The 19,858-nt window shown below is 39.6% G+C and overlaps 1 protein-coding gene across 1 annotated transcript in view; it reads right to left on the bottom strand.

Annotated features, from left to right (window-relative positions):
- zcchc24 (zinc finger, CCHC domain containing 24) overlaps positions 1-18,721 on the bottom strand; it is a 46,038-nt gene extending 27,317 nt beyond the window's left edge. Inside the window, exons 1-2 of the mRNA XM_010889107.4 lie at positions 18,186-18,721; positions 11,276-11,476 (exon numbers count right to left, since the gene is read on the bottom strand). Of these exons, the coding sequence (XP_010887409.1) occupies positions 11,276-11,476; positions 18,186-18,428 (444 nt within the window). The 5' untranslated portion in view covers positions 18,429-18,721. The remainder of the gene's footprint in view (positions 1-11,275; positions 11,477-18,185) is intronic.
- Positions 18,722-19,858: the final 1,137 nt, after the last annotated feature.

Genomic DNA, 19,858 nt, shown 5'->3' on the forward strand with positions numbered 1-19,858 from the left:
AATGATAGTGGACACAGCAGAGACATCAGAGCCAGTGGGATAGGGGATTTATAATGTGATGCATAAACAACATGGTTTTGTGAGATTCGGATATCAGGACCCGCTCAGAAATCAGCTGTTATAATGAAGCTAAGGTTGTATTTAAAGGTGTGTAAATGTACGTTTTGGTTCAGAAAAGTCACTAAAATGAACTTCACTGACAACACAAACACAGACAAGGGCATCTCCTATGCTGTGTCCTGTCAGTGTAAGGCCATGTCTACTGACCAAGAGTGTAGAATACTGTAAGAAGGGCCTCAGTTGCTAACCTGTTATTTGGATGCTATTACATGATCAAACATCATGTAACACATTCTACTTAAAAACACCAATGCTATGAAATGTTTCTCATTTGTGAAAACCAAAGGAACAAGCCGGTCTGATGCCTGTGAATAGAAAAAGAGAGGGACAGAGAGAATAAATACAGACTGAGAATGAAATACTATGCACAGACCCAGTGTTGTGATAACACAAACTGACAGAAAAGGTGCACAAACCAGCTTTTCCCTTGTTCTTTTAGTCAGTTGATTAAATAAGGTTGTGCGAGGGGGTACTGGCCCAGCTCGATGCTACTGTTTATTTTTTTATATTCACCCCTTTCCCTTGGTCATTCACTTAATGTCACAGCTTAGAATGTGCCCTCTGTGCTCTGGTTAAACACTGGACTATTTTGGCACCAGGGAATCCTTTATGATACAGCCCAAGCACAGCGACTTAGAGCAGCCTGAGGATGGACCACAGAACATAAATAAAAGTTAATGTTCTATATCAAAGACATTCATCAACGTTTTATTTCAATACAATAAAATAAAAGTTCATGGAAAAATATTAATTCAGGGACATAACTGCCTTCGGAGGGAAATAACACTACAGAACAGACTATTTCCCAGAGTGAGAAGGTACTCCATATCTGCATATTTTCCGATAACAAAACTTGATTCAGAATACATTTGAGAATAAGACGAGACAATAGGATGCATGTAACTATGGAAATACTTATTGCAATAAAGCCAGGCAGAAAGAGGTCCACTGCCATTGTCCCTGTTTGATGACTTAAGAGCCCCCTAACACAGACAGAAATGGGTCATGAGTCATGGTTACGACAACAGGAAGTGGACAGACGGACTGTTGTCTCAGCAGAACCCTAAGGAAGACAGGGAAATGTGTGCACATCCATACACATAGACACACACACACACACACAGACACAGGAAAATTCACAGAGGGAAATTCACAGAGGAAAATTCTTGTAAAGAGTCTATATCAGCTGTAGCAGGAGGCAGGAAACCCAACTTAATTCTTTTAACTTTGATTTCCTTCAGGCGGAAGCTGCTCTCAGGGTGTGTGCTGTCTCTATCATCTCTTACTCTGTCTCTTAACCTTATTCCCTGTATACCCTCTTAGAATAAAAGTGTGATGTCCACAACATAAAAGGGATTCTTTAACTGCTCAGTCTTAGGCACTTTGCTACACTCAATCTATTCCCTAGCCTTTCAGACAGACAGATAAATGCAATATGGATTCACACCACAAGAATCAAAGGTCTCAAACAACCTGTCTTCATGTCTTACTGCGGAACTTTTTCGAATGCAAAGTTTATCTTCTGTCCGTATCATAACTTCTGTTCTGTTTCATAAACATATCAAAACCCACAGAGAAAAGGAGAGAATGAGAAAGAGTCAATATGAGAGAGAAAATTTGATATCAACAGAAAGAAAGGGTACAGGGAGATAATTAGATATTGTAACAGAGGGCTAGCCCACTAAGCTCACTAAACAGATGGCAAGTGAATGTAAGCATATGATTATATTTAGATCCATGTCAGTAAATCTGTGGAAAGGAGTGACTAAAAGGAGAACATTGTCTTTGCACCCTATTCACTTGAGTATGACTTTTGACCAGGGCCCATAAGCCTCGGGTCATAAGCAGACTACAATAAAGGGAACAGGGTGCTGTTTGGAACTCAGACATTATAGCTCCAGCTAAAGCTCAGACTCCCAGCAGTGCACGCATACAATACAGTATATAACAATGACACAATCCCAGAAACATCAGTCCACAGAAGTAGTCAAATAGCTGGGTCTTTTGTGTGCTCTTCCATTGCCTATTCATTCCCATCATAGGATCCTATGTTTAATGTAATCATGAGACAAAATTAAAGCAATTGTCTGAGGACAATGCCCAACCTGACACGAAAATAAAAGGGGACAGTTTGATGAAAAAGCTTTAAATACAGGAAAGGTTTAAATCCCGATTTGACGGTTGCACGAAATCTCCTGATCAGGGTTGGCTTCACTGTGCTGCATCTTAACAGCCTTGGGTGCCAGTCAGTCCTACTTAACTCAAATGTTTTTGCCAATAAAGCATAGCCAAACTTCTCCAAGGAAGACAAAACATCAATTAATGCAGATATGAGGCTATAACAAAGGAAGCAGTGCTGGTTGGAACCTCACACACCCACACACATGCACATTCATGCTTGCACACGTCGCACCCAGCCAGGAACACATTTGAACATGTCTACAACCATGGTTCCCAGAAGGAGGGACTGAGGACTGAGGGACTGAGGGCCTGATAGTCAAACATCTTAATCTGCTGAACAGTTCTAGTACCTTTCCTTAACAAAACCAGCCAAGGGAAACATCAAACCCACTGAAGTCACTGCCTTCCAGGTGCTGTCATTTCACACATTGACCGTAACTTATTTGATCCAGAAATGGTTTTCATTGAGAACAGATGGGATAGGGGCAACAAAGTGTTTTACCTCATTCACTACGTACCTTATACAGAGCCTTGAAAATATGATATATATGTGTAGCGTAGTATAAAGCAGATGCATTTTCAATTTGATTTAAGTCTGGAGACTAAGATGGTGACAAATTTCAAAATGGTGACAAATAATAAAAGAAAACGTTTTATTATTGCTGTAATACAGAGCTCAACTACAAAAGGGAACAACAAGTTAAGGTTAGGTCAGGTTAGAACAACAGGTTAGGGTTAGGTCTGGTTAGAACAACAGATTAGGGTTAGCACAGGTTAGAACAACAGGTTAGGGTTAGCTCAGGTTAGAACAACAGGTTAGGGTTAGGTCTGGTTAGAACAACAGATTAGGGTTAGCTCAGGTTAGAACAACAGGTTAGGGTTAGGTCTGGTTAGAACAACAGATTAGGGTTAGCTCAGGTTAGAACAACCGGTTAGGGTTAGGTCTGGTTAGAACAACAGATTAGGGTTAGCTCAGGTTAGAACAACAGGTTAGGGTTAGGTCTGGTTAGAACAACAGATTATGGTTAGCTCAGGTTAGAACAACCGGTTAGGGTTAGGTCTGGTTAGAACAACAGATTAGGGTTAGCTCAGGTTAGAACAACAGGTTAGGGTTAGGTCTGGTTAGAACAACAGATTAGGGTTAGCTCAGGTTAGAACAACAGGTTAGGGTTGGGTCAGGTTAGAACAACAGGTGTCAGTGGTTCTGGAGGTTACTGTATGCAGAATGAAATCGGCCGTAGCACAAATGTAATCTAGCACTAGCAGGTCCGTGGGAGCTGCATTGAGCTTAGACAACAGCTGCATTTGAGTAGAACTGAGTTTAGAGACTGAGTCTGCCCCATGACCGGTACCCCGGTGCCCCTGATGGGCCTCCCGTCCACCAGGGGCAGGCTCACGAGCCTCACACCGGACTGCAAGCGAACTGTTTATCTAAACCCGTTGCATGTGACAAATACAATTGAATAACATTTGCTTTCTGTGCAGCACAATCAACAATGATGAAACAAAAAAATTAAACACCAACTGCACGTGCATTTACACATAATCAGGTCCTAAAATAAACAGTCGGCAGCCATATAATGTGTGTTTGATAATACTGGCCAGTTCCAACATCTTCTATCCAACGAATACAACAGCAAACAGAATCATTAAAACAAGAGTTTTTACACAACCACTACAGTAAATATCTGAGAAGAATGGCCGCTTCAGAGAGTTCTGTTTTTAGTCCTCTCTCAAATGCCAGAAATCTGTAATTTGGGCATTCTCTAATTCAACAGCCATATTTTTCTAATTTACTTTACGCAACCGCTAAAAAGGAGCCATTGTACACAAGCCTGCCTGCCAGTAGTGACAGCATTGGAGTCTTTAAAGGTTTATCACCAGATGAAAAACAAACAGAGTTACTCATTAAGGACAGTTCAAACAACCATTTGCCTTCTGGTGTGATGTAATGCACCTAGGACAACTCCACAGTGGTATATCCACACCCATATATAAGTGGCGATTAAAGCCATTTGTCATAGGGTCCTGCTGACTGCAAATTTGACTACCAATCAGCAATCAGCAGTACCCCATGACAAATGCTTGCCATCAACACCGCTGTCAGTGTGTGTGTGTGTCTCAGTGTATGTGACGGTGTGTGTGTGTGTGTGTGAGCATGTGTGTCTGTGCACAAACTCCATCATAACATATGGTCAACATCAGGGGCGTGGTCACACTCCACATTATGTTGAAAAAACACTATCAGATCTTTGCTTGCATGGTGGTAACTTGGTCATAAGAGTGTCTTTATCACCATTTACAGTAGGCTACTTGGTCATTCTGCCAATTCTTACTTAAAATCAGACCTAAGTCCCCTTGTGGCAGGGGGAATAGAAGATAGTTGGGATTAATAGGATGTAACAATTTAATACACTTTTGGTGATGATTAAATGTTTTGAAAATAACATTTCAAAATTAATTATTTCACTATGAAAACATGAGATTTCAGTTTATGTAATAAGGGTCACTCAGGGACAGACAAAAAATGACTTGGGCCTTACAATGATGGTGAAACCTGGAGACAGGGATTAAGAAAGTTAAAATCGTCGGTGCACAGGGTAGCAAAGGGTCCAAAGAAGTGAATTTTGGCACGTTAGCAAGCCCACACTCACATAATATACAGCACACATTTCTAGAAATCTCCATGTGGCTTGGATTTAATGGGACTTTAGTTTATATAACAACCATTTAAAATTAAGTGTTGGTGCACAATTTCTACACCCGTTTTGTGGGACAACCGACTGTTTGCTAGGAGTAGGATCAGCATCAGCTTGTTGACCAAAAACACATGAAACCCATTGATCCGACACACAGTGTCTTTCATCAAGCCAGGATAATATGCCTTTTGTCCGAATAATAATCATGGCCCTGGAATGTCTGTATATGTAGCTTCCGCTGTTGCTGTTTTATATTTAATATTTCTTAAGACGGCCTATCTGGAAATAGCTTGATAGAAAGTTTGTTGTCTGTTTTGTTAATAGTCCCCTTTACCACACTTGGTGCAAAATACTTTTGAAGACAGAGCCAATGTATTGTACTACACTGCATTCAAAGCATGAGATAAATCTATCAAAAATAAAATGAAATAATAAACAAGATTTTTCCAAAAAACCTGTAACCTTTTGTCAGAATCTCGCCAGACCTTTCAGAGTTCTTGGTTCTTGCTTGTGGACTTGCCTCTTCAGCTCTTCAGGTTTTCAATGGGGTTTAGGTCTGGGCTCAGATATCCATTTGGAAAGTTTTATTCTGTGATCAGTAAGACAGTTTTCTCTGGATCTGAAGGAATGTTTTGGAACATCATCTTGCTGAAAGATCCAACGACAAGTTTAAGCTTCCTGGCAGAGCTAGACAGATTGTACTGTAAAATCCATGAATTTACATCATAATTCCATGATGCAATTTATCCTAAGATTCCCAGGGACCTTGGAAGCAAAACAACACCACAACATCCCGTTTCCGCCACAATTCACAGTAGGGTTACGTTATTTTCAGCATGACCCACCAGTGTCTAGGGCAAAAAAGCTCTACTTTTGTCTCAGTTGGCCATAGATCCTGGCTCCAATCAAAGTTCCAATGATGTTAAGCAAACTCACTGATGATTATGTCTTGATGAGAGTAGAGGCTTTCATCTCCAAATCGTTTATAGGCATGGAAGACAAATGCCAAGTGAGCAAACAAAGGTCCTCTGGCTGATTCAATCTGTCCTAGTGTAGTTTCAACATAAAATAAAAATAAAAATGTTTCCCTCTATTTATTAAACAACAGCAACTCAATTAGATGCATGAAGAAATTATTATGGACCTATAAAGGTTTTAATAACTGGTCTGAAAATTGATTAGGACAATTTGTACAATATAAAAACAACATGTGTCCCTCCTTTGAATTTCAAAACCTAATAGCCATGGCTCTAACCCTGGTAGGGCCATATAAGAGGCACACAGGCATATAATACAGCCAAGGTCTCCACTGTTCTGCCTGGAACTGATATACATCAGACACAAATGCAAACTTGTCTCGTAACTTCAAAATCTGCACGTTGCACATTCACAAAAATATTTGATTTGACAAACTCTAATACCATGTCCACATCAACATTAAAGAAGAGGTTCTGAAGGAACCTGAGATTGCCCCATAAGATTTTTACAGTTTATTTCTTAAAATACCTCTACATGATTGGTAACATTCACAGACCACCCAATGCCCCAGTACGCTCAAGAAACAATATTATCATGACTTTCAATTCTATTAATTGGTAAAATGAACATACTATCTTAAGTGACTTTAAGACAATTGGAAAAAATAATTTTAAATGTATTTTCCTCAAATATTTTAAGAACCAACTAGAGTTAAATCCCCATGGGACTTGGCTGGACTGGCTCATGGGAACAAGGCCGAACAGGAATTTAAATTCAGATGTTCTTTCAGACTATTTCAATGATTGTTCCATGATTTACTGTGTTTGGAAAAATAAGATTCCCAAAGAGACACCCAAATGTAAATATTTAAAGGTCAATTAACATTTTTTTTTATTTTTTTATTGATGACTTAATAACCATGAACTGTTTAGAATGCATTACTTTATCAAATAATATACAAAGGTATATGATAAACAATCACCCTGGAGAACAGTGAATGTTAAGGGCTGTCACCTGCCCTGGGTTAGCTCTGACTTAACACAGCAGTTTAGAGAAAGTATTGTAAAACCAAAGCTCCAGTCCTAGGTATTGGGACACTTGTAATAACAACAAAATGCAAACCAATATCACAACATTTGTTCAAACATTTGCATTATGTTTTTGGAAGGATTACTCCTTTAACTACCATCTTGTTTTCGGTCCCATGATTAATTGTGTAGAACTGGAGGAAACCAGCTTTCCTCAGGGGACACATTGAGAATATAATGCTGTCTGTGTAGGTATAGGGTGATGCCAGAGCTTGAGGACATTGGTCAGGGGGGAGAAGTGGGAGAAGGGCTCTGCACACACACACACACACACACACACACACACATACTGACAAATATCAATTCCGGCAAACACAGTTTTCCACGCGTTAATCCATATAGGGTGAAACATGTTAAGTAAACATCAATCAATGCATCACTCTCATTAGAGAAACATCAAAGGTGAAGCTGGCGATTGAGGCCACCAAACAAATCATGTAGGCAGGCGGAAGAAATCTTGGCTTTTCGCCAGGAGGGGGACAGCCTTGAAGCCAGGGCCCAGAGAAAGGGGCATTCTGGTCATAACTCGAGGAGCGACCTCATTCTCCAAATGAAAGCCTGTTTACATAACACCTCAGTTGCCCTGTGACAGCAGGCAGAGAGAAGTGATGAGATAGGAGAGGACAACAGAGAGAGGACTAGCCACCAGCGTTGCCACAGGCGTCTCCCCTTTAGCCACACCATAGACGGTCACAGGGATGGAGAGAGAGGAATATTATTACTGCCCATGCTACCTAACCAGGGAATGTCCCTGTCATACGCACACACACGCACACACACACACACACACACACACACACAGACGTAAACACCCAAACACATGCAAATACGCAAACAGCTCAAATGGTCATTCCCGTCACAGACCCCCCTCCCACCCCCACCCCCCCACACACACACACAAACCAGTCACAGGAGTCACAGGGCCCCTTCCTGTGTCTGTCTCTGCACTCAGCTGTGTCCTTCTCTGCTCCTATCCCAGCCCCCTCTGAGCCACACAAAGCAGCCAGGACATTGACTGACTGACTATGCTTGAAATGACCAGGGATTATCCCCCCCCCCCCCAAGCGTCCCTTAATTACAGTGAGAAGGTAGGAGAAAAGGAGGGGTAGAAGAGTGTACAGTGGGACAGGATGGGGGGAGAAAAGCTGGGATGTCTAGGGCAGGAGACGGACGAGGGACAAGAGAAAGAGCGAGGGAGAGAGGATGTCATGACTGAAATATTCTCCACACGGCACAGCACAAATCACAGACACAGTAGAAGGAAGCCTATGAAGTCAGATCCGTCCATTAAGGGTGTCCACTTGAAAAACATCACTCAGGAATGGAACACTTATATATAGTACACATGGGGAAAATAAATCGCTGTCCAATACTGTCAAATACTTCATTTATAGATCCTCATCATTTCATTGATATTATTTAATTTAGTTGGTTAACAGTTACATCTCTTGGTCCTCCGAAATGTACATGGTTAATAAAGCTCTCCTCAAAAACTAGAAAATATTTGCATGCACTTGGAAGGGAAAGGGTACAATTTGGATGCAAAATGTATGTGGTTTAACAAACACACACACACACACATCTGTCCTTTGGCAGTTTAACAAACAGTTGGGAAGAGTTGCTGTGATTCCAATAATCCCTGTGTGTACAAACACACACACATCTAACTTCATTTATTATTATTATTATTTAAATATGCCTATTAATCACATTTTCCTTGTTTAACCAGTTTGGGGATGCTGTTCCATTTTCATTAGTCAAACACTGAAGACACACATTTCAGTTTGTGCCCATTCATTTCAGTTTTTGCCCATTCATTTTAGTTTGTGCCCATTCATTTCAGTTTGCGCCCATTCATTTCAGTTTGTGCCCATTCAATCTAAGTGTCAAACAGTCTATTATCAATTGGGTTTGGTCAAAATTAAACATAAATTGAGCATTAAGTCAAACACTGAAGACACACATTTCAGTTTGTGCCCTTTCATTTCAGTTTTTGCCCATTCATTTTAGTTTGTGCCCATTCATTTCAGGTTGCGCACATTCATTTCAGTTTGTGCCCATTCAGTCTAAGTGTCAAACAGTCTATTATCAATTGGGTTTGGTCAAAATTAAATATAAATTGAGCGTTAATCTACTGACTCACAAATCTACTGTACTATACTTTAACTGCCGCCCTGCCACTGACCAGTTCAATGGTTTAAATACACAGTGATAACTTTCAACCACGGATTTACAATATCAACAAAGTTTAGCGTCATTCATTAAATAACTCTCCATACAAGGATTAGTGTTGATTTGGTTAGGTCTTAACAATCAGCTCTACAAATCACACACACACATGGACTCTTAGGGAGAAAGACAGAGAAAGAAAAAGAGGAGGATAGAAAAGGAAAGAGATAGCGAAGGAAGGAAAGAAAGAATATCAGTGGTCCGGTCGAACAACAACAGCTCCACACCAGAATTGTATTGTGTCCCAGATTCAAAAACCGAGTTTGCTTTTACATGACATCGTAAAAAGAGACAGAATGTTCCTCAATGTGCCTGTATAAGAAAACCACAGCAGTAATTTTGTGGTCCATAATCTCAGTCTCACTAGGTTTTCCAAACGCTATTTCAGTTTTCCTATTAGGAAGATATGCATTCGTATTTTTCATGATATGGCCTTTTTAGGTTCTCAGAGTGTTTTACATAGTAAGGGAGAAACTATGCACTAATTAGTGCCAGTGCACTCACCACACATCAGCTATCAGGAGGAGGCAAGGAGTGACATATACCGGTCAGGAATAAAGCAGATAATTATGTGACCATGATATAACCAGGAAACCGGGTTTAACAACACTTCGGTAGTCACAAATAAATGCAGTTAGATTTCAGACACACGATTAATATCCCAACTGTTTTAGGGTACATTTACACATGTATTATCACTAGAAGTAGGCTCTTAATAGGATCATTTTCAATTACAGCCTGTCAAAAACAATCCCTGGTATAATCAGCTGATATTTCCCTTTCAACAATACATCATGCTAAAGGGCTCCTATACAGCACGCCATCAGACTGCTGAACACTGGTCAACCGGAAATACACACACTAACGCATTCACCCATCCAAATAGACACACAAAGACACACACAGTCACCCATACAAACAGACACCCACGCTGTGTAAATATGTACGAAACCTGTGTGTTGGTTTTTAGAGATAAAGACGACAGTCTGTGTCACTGATGACAGTAATACATTGCTAACCAGTGTATTATTATCCAGTCTTTACCTTGTTCACAGAGTCTCTCTAGGACATTTGGATTCGCCCATGTGAAGTAGCCAAACCAGGTAACTACATAGTGAGTTAAGATAGACTGAGTAAAGCAATCATTTCTCCACTAACCGATATTCAATAAACAGGATGAAAAAATGTAAATCACATTAGTCTGATTTTTTTTTCATGATGTGCAGTTATTGTCACCAAATTTGCTCTTTTGGATGGTCATTTCTTGGAACAGTTTTTGGTTTCCCTGCTGTGAAAAAGTGTTTGTATCAGCAGGTTTTTCCCCCAGTACATAAATCTGTATCAATGTGCTAACCAAGAAAGCTATATCAGACTCTATTTTGAATAAAACATCATGTTTTATGTATCAGTCTCCTCTAGGCAGAGTCACAGCTGACCAAATGACCTGAGATTTTACTGACGTGTCTCAGAGACATGTCAGTATATATTTGTATAAAATATATATGTGTTATAGAGAAAAATAAAACATACTAAAACACATGAAGTATCGGACTAATCAACACCGCCTCATGTCTCATGTTTTATTTGTAACAAATGTCTTACCTTATTTGTAATAAATGTATGTAACCTAATGCTTGACTTTTGAATTAGGGTTAACAGCATTGCTAAATGTTAGGTAATCTTTCCTACTTGTTCCTTACTCTAAGAGCAAGGTTTCTCCTGGGTACCAATTCAGGATCAGCCTCCCATCCCCCAATACTAATGATTTCCTTTAGAGGGGACGATGTAAAATAAACCTACAATCAGCAACTAGCGTCAACTTCATTTCAGCACTAGATGGCTGCCAGGAGCATTTTGAAGAAACCAAATGAATTCAATTGGAACAAAAACTAAACATGGATGGATGGATTCCTCAATAAATGAAGGAACACACAAATGAACATGGGAAATGAGAAAGGGCAGTCTAAGTCTGTGTCCTACCTGGGGACAGTCTTTGATGTAGTGGCCCTTGTTGAAGCACAGGTGGCACAGGTAGTTGGGCGGGGGCCTCTTACTGGGCTTGCGTTGCTCTGACGAGAGGGAGAGGTCAGAGAAGTGGTCCGTTAAGGAGTTGAGTCCATCGACAATGTTGTTGAGTGAGCCATATGGCGAGACGTTCTTATACACGCTGTTATTCAATGCCTGGAACAGGGAGAGACATGGATTCATTAAAAAACTAAAAACAATGGCAAAGAAATGTAAAATTAAGGTGGAGATAAAAATGGGGTGACGTCTTCTGTTCTTCTAATGTCAGAATTTGAAGGAGTTTTTATTTCCCCCTTCTATGGCACAGCACCAAGCTTGACAAGCAGTTTTAAAGGCAGAGCACCTGCAACTCCCCTCTTTCACGCTTACCTACAGTCTAATGAAACATGAAAAAAAAAAAAAAAAGAAACATTTGCTATTTAGTTTAACCACCAATTTATTTGAACTTTTCTATTCCGTCCATATTTTCTCTTATATAGAAACCATATAGCTAATTTATCGATACATTTATTACATTCAACACATCTGGCACTCAGCCCAGCTGTTGCTTATAAACTTGAAAAGCAATGGAAAAGTACTGGGAATGTTACAGAGGAAGAGAGGAAGACAGGGCTTTAGAGAAAGTTGACTCAGTAAACGGGGGGAGGAAGAGAACAAGAGGGACAAGAGGAAGAAAGGGTATATAAGGGTGGAAGAAGAGGGATAGGCATGGATTCCTAGAATTGTTTGTGTTTTCTTTCTTGACTTTAGTCAAGTATAGTCAAGGAATAGTCAAGGAATAGTCAAGGAAAAGTCAAGGAATAGTCAAGGAAAAATCAAGTAATAGTCAAGTACAGTCAAGTAATAGTCAAGGAATAGTCAAGACAGTACAACCAGTTCAGGAACCAGTGAATAATGTTCACAGTTACGGTCTGTGAAACAAAAGCATCAGTATAAATACATATGATCTCTTTAAAGTATTATAGAAAGTGTAACTTCTTAAACCACTCTGAATACATTCTTTTCAAGCATCGTGAAGAATAATTCGTTTTTGAAACACTTTTCACTTTCACATTTTCAAATATTTTAAATACAATTAAAAAATAAGTCACAAGGAATCAGGTAGGTTGGTTCAACCTGTAGTTTTAGTGAAGGATAGGACTTTCAGTATGTGAAAAGACTCTTTTCCCTGTCCAGCATTTCTGTCCAGCATTTCTGTAAGCATGGTCATGCTTACAGAACTTATGTTATTGTTGGTATCTAATGTAGCATAGCGCAGGTATGTTGCACTTGGCAACACGGAGTGTGGCAAAGTTGGTTCAAGTCTTTGCCTATGCAGTCTTGGATGCAGCTCAACTCGCTTTAATCAGCTCCTTGGTGTGTGCATGTGTGAGTGTGTACATGCTTATTTACTAAAGACTCAACCACTGGATACATACAAAATAAACTTTATTTTTGTTTTTTTCTTGTGGGCAACCATCTGTTAAATATTGTGTCCACGGCCTGTGGTTAATATTCAGCTATTGTACATACATGTGGACACTGACTAAGTTATTATAAAAAAGACGGCCCCATTGCCTCTTCAAAAAGGAGGTGACCCCTTCAACATGAATGACTATTGCTCAATCTAGAAAATGTCTTGCCAAGCAACATAGAAAAAAATCTTAAACCAACACTCAGCTTTTATCTTGTATAGCTTTAAAAAGTGCCCATGGATCTGGTTTCAGACCCAGTCATGGCACCATATCTGTTGCTTCCCTGACAGTGCATTGCTTAAACAAAGGCAGTATTGTGCTGTCTTTTTTATAGACCCATTATAGTTAAAATTGCATAGATTTCTTTTTAAAAGGTGTAAGACACTCCTTAGATAGTTTCATAGCTTATTTCAATGTTTTTTTTATTTACAGTTAAATACAGTTATTCAGATTCTTCAATTGGATTTCTTTTGTTTTTGTTTGCATTTATTCAAGTCCATAATGCGAAAGTGAAATTTTTTTTTTTTTGAAAATATGAATTATATCATGTACATATGTATTCAGACCCTTTCTCATGACACTCCAAACTGTGCTCAGAGGCATAGAACTGGCCTCCAACTAAGGCTAAAACTAAAAGGCCTTGGTCAAGAAGGTGACCAAGAACCCATTGACCACTCTAACTGTGCTTCAGGTTTCTCTACAGTGATGGGAGAACTTGCCAGAAGGACAACCATCTCTGCAGCACTCCATCAATCAGGACTTTATGGTAAAGTTGCAAGATGGAAGTAACTCATGAGTAAAATGTAATTTTGTGGTATTATGTATAGACTGATAGTAAAAAAAAAACTGGTAATACATTTTCAAATATATCTATAGGAAAACACAATGTGGAGGACATTGGGGAGAACCAGTATCTGATACACTGCCGATTTTGCAGGTTTTCCTACTTACAAAGCATGTAGAGGTCTGTAATCTTTATCATAGGTACACTTCAACTGTGAGAGACAGAATCTAAAAACCCCAGAAAATCACATTGTATGATTTTTAAATAATTAATTTGCATTTTATTGCATGACATAAGTATTTCATCACCTACCAACCAGTAAGAATTCCGGCTCTCACAGACCTGTTAGTTCTTTTTTAAGAAGCCCTCCTGTTCTCCACTCATTTCCTGTATTAACTGCACATGTTTGAACTCATTACCTGTATAAAAGACACCTGTCCACACACTCAATCAAACAGACTACAACCTCTCCACAATGGCCAAGACCAGAGGACATCAGGGATAAAATTGTAGACCTGCACATGGCTGGGATGGGCTACAGGACAATAGGCAAGTAGCTTGGTGAGAAGGCAACAACTGTTGGCGCAATTATTAGAAAATGGAAGAAGTTCAAGATGACGGTCAATCTCCCTCGGTCTGGGGCTCCATGCAAGATCTCACCTCATGGGGCATCAATGATCATGAGGAAGGTGAGGGACCAGCCCAGAACTACACGGCAGGACCTGGTCAATGACCTGAAGAGAGCTGGGACCACAGTCTCAAAGAAAACCATTAGTAACACACTATGCCGTCATGGATTAAAATCCTGCAGCGCACGCAAGGTCCCCCTGCTCAAGCCACAAGATGGGTTGTGGCTGGGCCTTCCAGCAAGACAACGACCCAAAACACACAGCCAGGGCAACTAAGGAGTGGCTCCGTAAGAAGCATCTCAAGGTCCTGGAGTTGCCTAGCCAGTCTCCAGACCTGAATCCAATAGAAAATCTTTGGAGGGAGCTGAAAGTCTGTATTGCCCAGCGACAGCCTCGAAACCTGAAGGATCTGGGGAAGGTCTGTATGGAGGAGTGGGCCAAAATCCCTGCTGCAGTGTGTGCAAACCTGGTCAAACCTGGTCAGTGTGTTAATATTGAATTCTACTTTTCTGATGTATCAAATACTTATGTCATGCAATAAAATGCAAATGAATTACTTAAAAATCATACAATGTGATTTTCTGGATTTTTGTTTTAGATTCCGTCACTTACATTTGAAGAGTACCTATGATAAAAATTACAAACTTCTACATGGTTTGTAAGTGGGAAAACCTGCAAAATCAGCAGTGTATAAAATACTTGTTCTCCCCACTGTATGTCTTTTTGTCTTATTTCTGAATGGCGGAATGAAAAACCCTGCAGCAATTTGAGCCAACATTCCAAAAATAAATATATATCCAGCATGTTTTGGAAGCTATTTTAGGATGTAAGCTACAATATATTTGTTGGTTATAACTAAGGATATTGCATTAGCAAAACCTGGGTGCAAACTAGATGATGGCAAAGAGGACATTTGTCTGCACATGTGAACCAGTCGAGATTTGGCTTCTGGATTTAAACAAACCCCTCCAAAATTGAGAGGTGCGGAGCTGCTATGATTAGCGCCTGTGGGGCAATTAGGGTTAACAGCATTGCTCAGTAACAGAATGACAGATTTTCCACCTCAGGAATTCGATCTAGCAACATCTCGGCTACTGGTCAGGGACTTCAACCCCTGGGGTGCCTGCCGGCCCTCGTGCATTTGGCTAAAACAACAATGTTTTGAACACTTAATTACCAATGTTTGTGATACTTTCATTATTATATTTATCCAGCCATATTGTAAACCTGTCCAAAATTGTTGAAAAACCACACCGACTTTTTATCTTTGCCAAAGTTCACAAATGATCACACAAGTACTACGCTATTTTGACACACAGCACATAACTGAAATTCACTAGAATGTGGGCCTTCCAGTTGGCGCAGCAGTCTGAGGCACTTTTTTGTAGCGCCGCATTCATCACCACAGTCTTGGTTTTAGTCTTGGCTGTATCACTATCTGACAAACGGCTTGGAAGCCCCATTGGCGATGCAAATCAGTGAGCATTGCGTACGACCTGGGGAGGCAAAGAGTTCCTGTTGTCATCATTGTCTAGCGATACCCTCAGGTGGTTTGGGTGCCTTCAAAGCTAATTGAGGTGATCAGGTGAATGTTCCCTCAAACATGTTACCCACATTTACAATGTGAAAACGTGGAAGACTGACTTGGTGTGAATGCCTATGGGGCTTGTTGTGATCTTCCATTCTATCATTTTTAATGCTACCGATATGCAGCTACTTCTGAATGTATTTAGCCTTCTCACTTTCTCCACACTTTGTTGACTGGTTATAGACTTTATTCATAACTGATTAAATACATATACTTTGCCATCAATTTACACACAAAACCCTATCATGACAAAGCGAAAACATGTTTAGTGAAATTGATCGGTTGTCCCCATGTGGCAAATTCAATTGATTGGATATGATTTCGAAAGGCGAACACTTGTCTGATATTTAAAAGATTTTTCATCCAATAACCACTGTGATTATTGTTTAATGTTTAGTTATAAAAAGCTGACATCTACATCTACTCGTGCAGGCATTTTGTAACCCCCTGGTCAACTGAACGTTTGAATATTTCAATTACATATGATATATATATATACATGAGTTGTCAGTGTAAGCTAGCAACAAAACAACACAGGTCAGAGTAAGTTCCCTTTCAGTTGCTGAGCATTCTGTCCTGCAAGGAGAGGGAAGCAGCTTGGTAACTGGCAATTTACAGTCATTTGTAATATTTTGTAAGATTCTTACCACACAAGTTTAAAAAGTATAACCACATTATAAACTTTATTGGGGAAAGATGTTATTTGAAATTGAGAACTTCCCAAATAGTTGCCAGTGTTTTTACACTCAGTATATTTTGCATCTTCCAGTGATATTCTGTTGTTCATTTTGTCTGGTCATTGTGTAGTTGCCAGTCCGAAAGAAATTGGGAACGCTTTGGGAAGATGTAAGTATATATTTACATTGCATTTTAGCAATGGAAGATACGGACATGAAAAGCTACTAGTTGGCTATATTTCTCGATATGAGAAGCTTCTCTATATTTGGCTATATGAAAAGCTACTTGTTGGCTATGTTATACAAGTAACAAACTAATTTCACTATTATGACTAACTAGCCTTGAACATGCATAAAAAAGCTTTTTTTCACTTGGTTATAGTTATACCATGGTCAGGATAGGCTGTGAATATGGGAATACCGACCCACTTGTTATATAGCAATAGCTGAAATACCAAGCTAGCTGTTATCTGGTTAGCTCCTAAGGCAAAACCCTTTTAATTTCCCGCAACACTGGCCTAGGACATGTATACAAAAAGTGTTTGTTTGCTCAGTTAGTTTCACCACGGCCAGGATTGGCTATGAAAATGGGAATTCCGAACCACATGTTGTATTACCTTGTATTACCTAGATTGCCAAGCTAGCTAGTTGTTATCTATTTAGTTGCTAAGGCTATCTAGTCGCAAGTACATTGTTTCTGCTATTTTCCTTGTAGCCAGTAGAGGGCATACTAACATCTCCATTAATGTCTACATTTTTGTAATAATTATTTTTGTATTACAATTAGTTTAATTAAATTGTAAGGATTCTGTGCACTCGTATATCAAATTAGGGTCAATGGATCCCCAGGATTTTTACTCTTTACCAGGTTCAAATTGACCTGTATGTAATATGGGGAGGCCATGGCCCTCCTGCTCCTCCCTCCCAAATCCATGCCCCTGGCCTCAACCCTCCTCGTTACCTTCTCAAAAACCATTAGAGTAGAATAGAGGGGTTGGAGTTCTGTCATTCTTACATAAGCGTTTTTGAGAAGGAGACCATGTTTTTTTTAAAGGAGAACATAGAAAACTCAAGGAAAATGCAATTCAGATATTCCATATGACAGTGTATTTGCCATTTCTGCTCTCCACTAATAACGGAGACGTCATTAGTATGCAGTCCACAGACACATACACGGCACTCTCCTATATGTGGTATGCTCAAGTCTGGCCTAGCCTGCTCCAATTGAAAGAAACCGATAAAGTTGCTAGAATGATTCTACTGGTTAGGAGTGTTTAAACCAAGTCTATGATTTGGTTCACTGCCTTGCAGTAAGTCCATCACTTGTTTGTTATATGCTGTAAACTATTGGTTTAATTGTGCCTAATATTACACACAGTTATGGAACAAATAATGATTTGTTATTTAACCTGATTTCGTATATGATTCATAATTAGCAATAATATAAATTAATGTTAACGTATGGACTTCTGCATGTTGAATTTTTGCACTGGAGGTTGATGCTGAATAAAATAGAGGCAGTTGAATATAACGTTTTTTCTACTGTTATTGTACGAAAAATCCATGGCGGTTCAGAATAACCATGTTGATGTCCTCAAACGTTGTGAAACCGCACTCGATTCGATGGGATGCCTACGCGAATACAAACACATAGTAGACTCTGCTCTGTTAGTTTATGTGGCAATTATTCCATAAAATAGGAAACATTTAACAGACAACGTTCCGTTTCTAACCTCATTCCGCTGGAGCTGAAAAAAGTTGTTGAGATAGTTGGAGTTAAGGGACGAGCTCAAGTCCGCCGCGGGAGTCTTGCAGTAGTTCAGATCTGGGTGGGAAGAGTTGGGTTCGGGTCTAAAGGCGTCAAAAGCGCTTTGGTGGTTCTGGTGGGTGTCTTGTAGAGAGAGATAGACCCAATTGAGTAGCTGTGCCGGCTGGTACACAGAGGCACTGGTGTCTATGGCAGACATCAAGCTCATCTTTCAAATGGGTACACCGCCGCTGTTTTTGGATTGGTCTCAACTTTCGGGAATTCTGCTCACTCTCGCTCTTTCTAAACTTAAACGGATTCGCCACTTTCTATTCCCCACCTGGCCGTGGCAATATTTCCTTGTTCCTCTGCCCGTAGAGACCCTATATCATCCTCGTGCTGGGAGATTCGTCTCCGTTTATACGGTTAAGCAAACGTCATTGCTCTAACATGTCAGTATAAGAAGTTTTCAGCCGCTACTCACGGCCCGTTATCTCCCTATATTTGCAGTGGGGCAGCCACCCGGAGCCTCATTGGATATGCAACGCACACTGGGGATGCGTCATGACGCACTTGGCTCCAAACATTTTTTTCTCTCGTTCCTGTTGACTTGATGCTTGTTGAATCTCTGTTGGGTTTTTTATTTACTTTTGAAATACAATCTTTATCTACCAAAATAATACAATTAAGTTTGTAATCCGTTATGTGAGATATTTTGCTTTGCCTACAAAATATTGTTGTTTGGGGTGATCTTATATTATATAACGCTGTGCAACGTTAATATCAAGTGTAAGAAATGGAAAATGTTGTGATTATGCTGGCCTTCTGCGCATGCATCCTATGTTTTGCTGCCTGCACGACGTTTATGATTCCAAACGCTCGATCAATATTGATCAGGGGTGGTATTAATTCTACAGATTATGTTGTTAAATGTTTTGTCTGTTTCTCGATTAGTGTTGTAGTTCTTGCATGTGACCTGAAATATGTTGGAATAAACCCACACACTTTACTTACTTTAGAGCATTTGTGAATTGTTTTTTCATAAATACGTGCTATACACATGGACTATTCTGATTGACCAGTAAACCTTAGCGTTTTAATGAGGAACTTAACATCTTTTATGTTACGTTTTAGATTTGTAGTAGGGCTTACAAACTGAACTTCTGGATAGCTATACTGTCCTGTGGGTATTTACTTGAATCCCAGTAGTAATTGACCTAATACCAAAGACAAAGTCAGCCTGATACTATATACAACGTTAGAATGTTCTATTGGCCAAAACATAATTTTAGCACTGGACATCTTCCATTTTGATGCTGTCAACTGGGTGCAACTTTCAACTTCATAGGCTGATCCTTACTGATTATCTAGTTTGTGTCATGTCAAATCAAGTCACTGGGTGACTAAGGATGGTACTATGAAACTCAGAGGGTGTTTTTCAGAGAGTAGCAAGAGCATCAATGAACCATCAAATTTGGGATACACACACGACTTAAATGATGCAATTCATGTTACAAGTTTAGTTAATAAAACAAGCATGAAATTTAAATGAACCAATCCCTTCAACTGTTTTAGAATAAATAAAACTCAGTTACAGCAATTAATTAATCATACATATTTTGTACAAGACATAAACAAATACATTGTGTCATAAAATTA

Source organism: Esox lucius, chromosome 6 (genome assembly GCF_011004845.1).
Source record: "Esox lucius isolate fEsoLuc1 chromosome 6, fEsoLuc1.pri, whole genome shotgun sequence".
Lineage (NCBI taxonomy): Eukaryota > Metazoa > Chordata > Actinopteri > Esociformes > Esocidae > Esox > Esox lucius.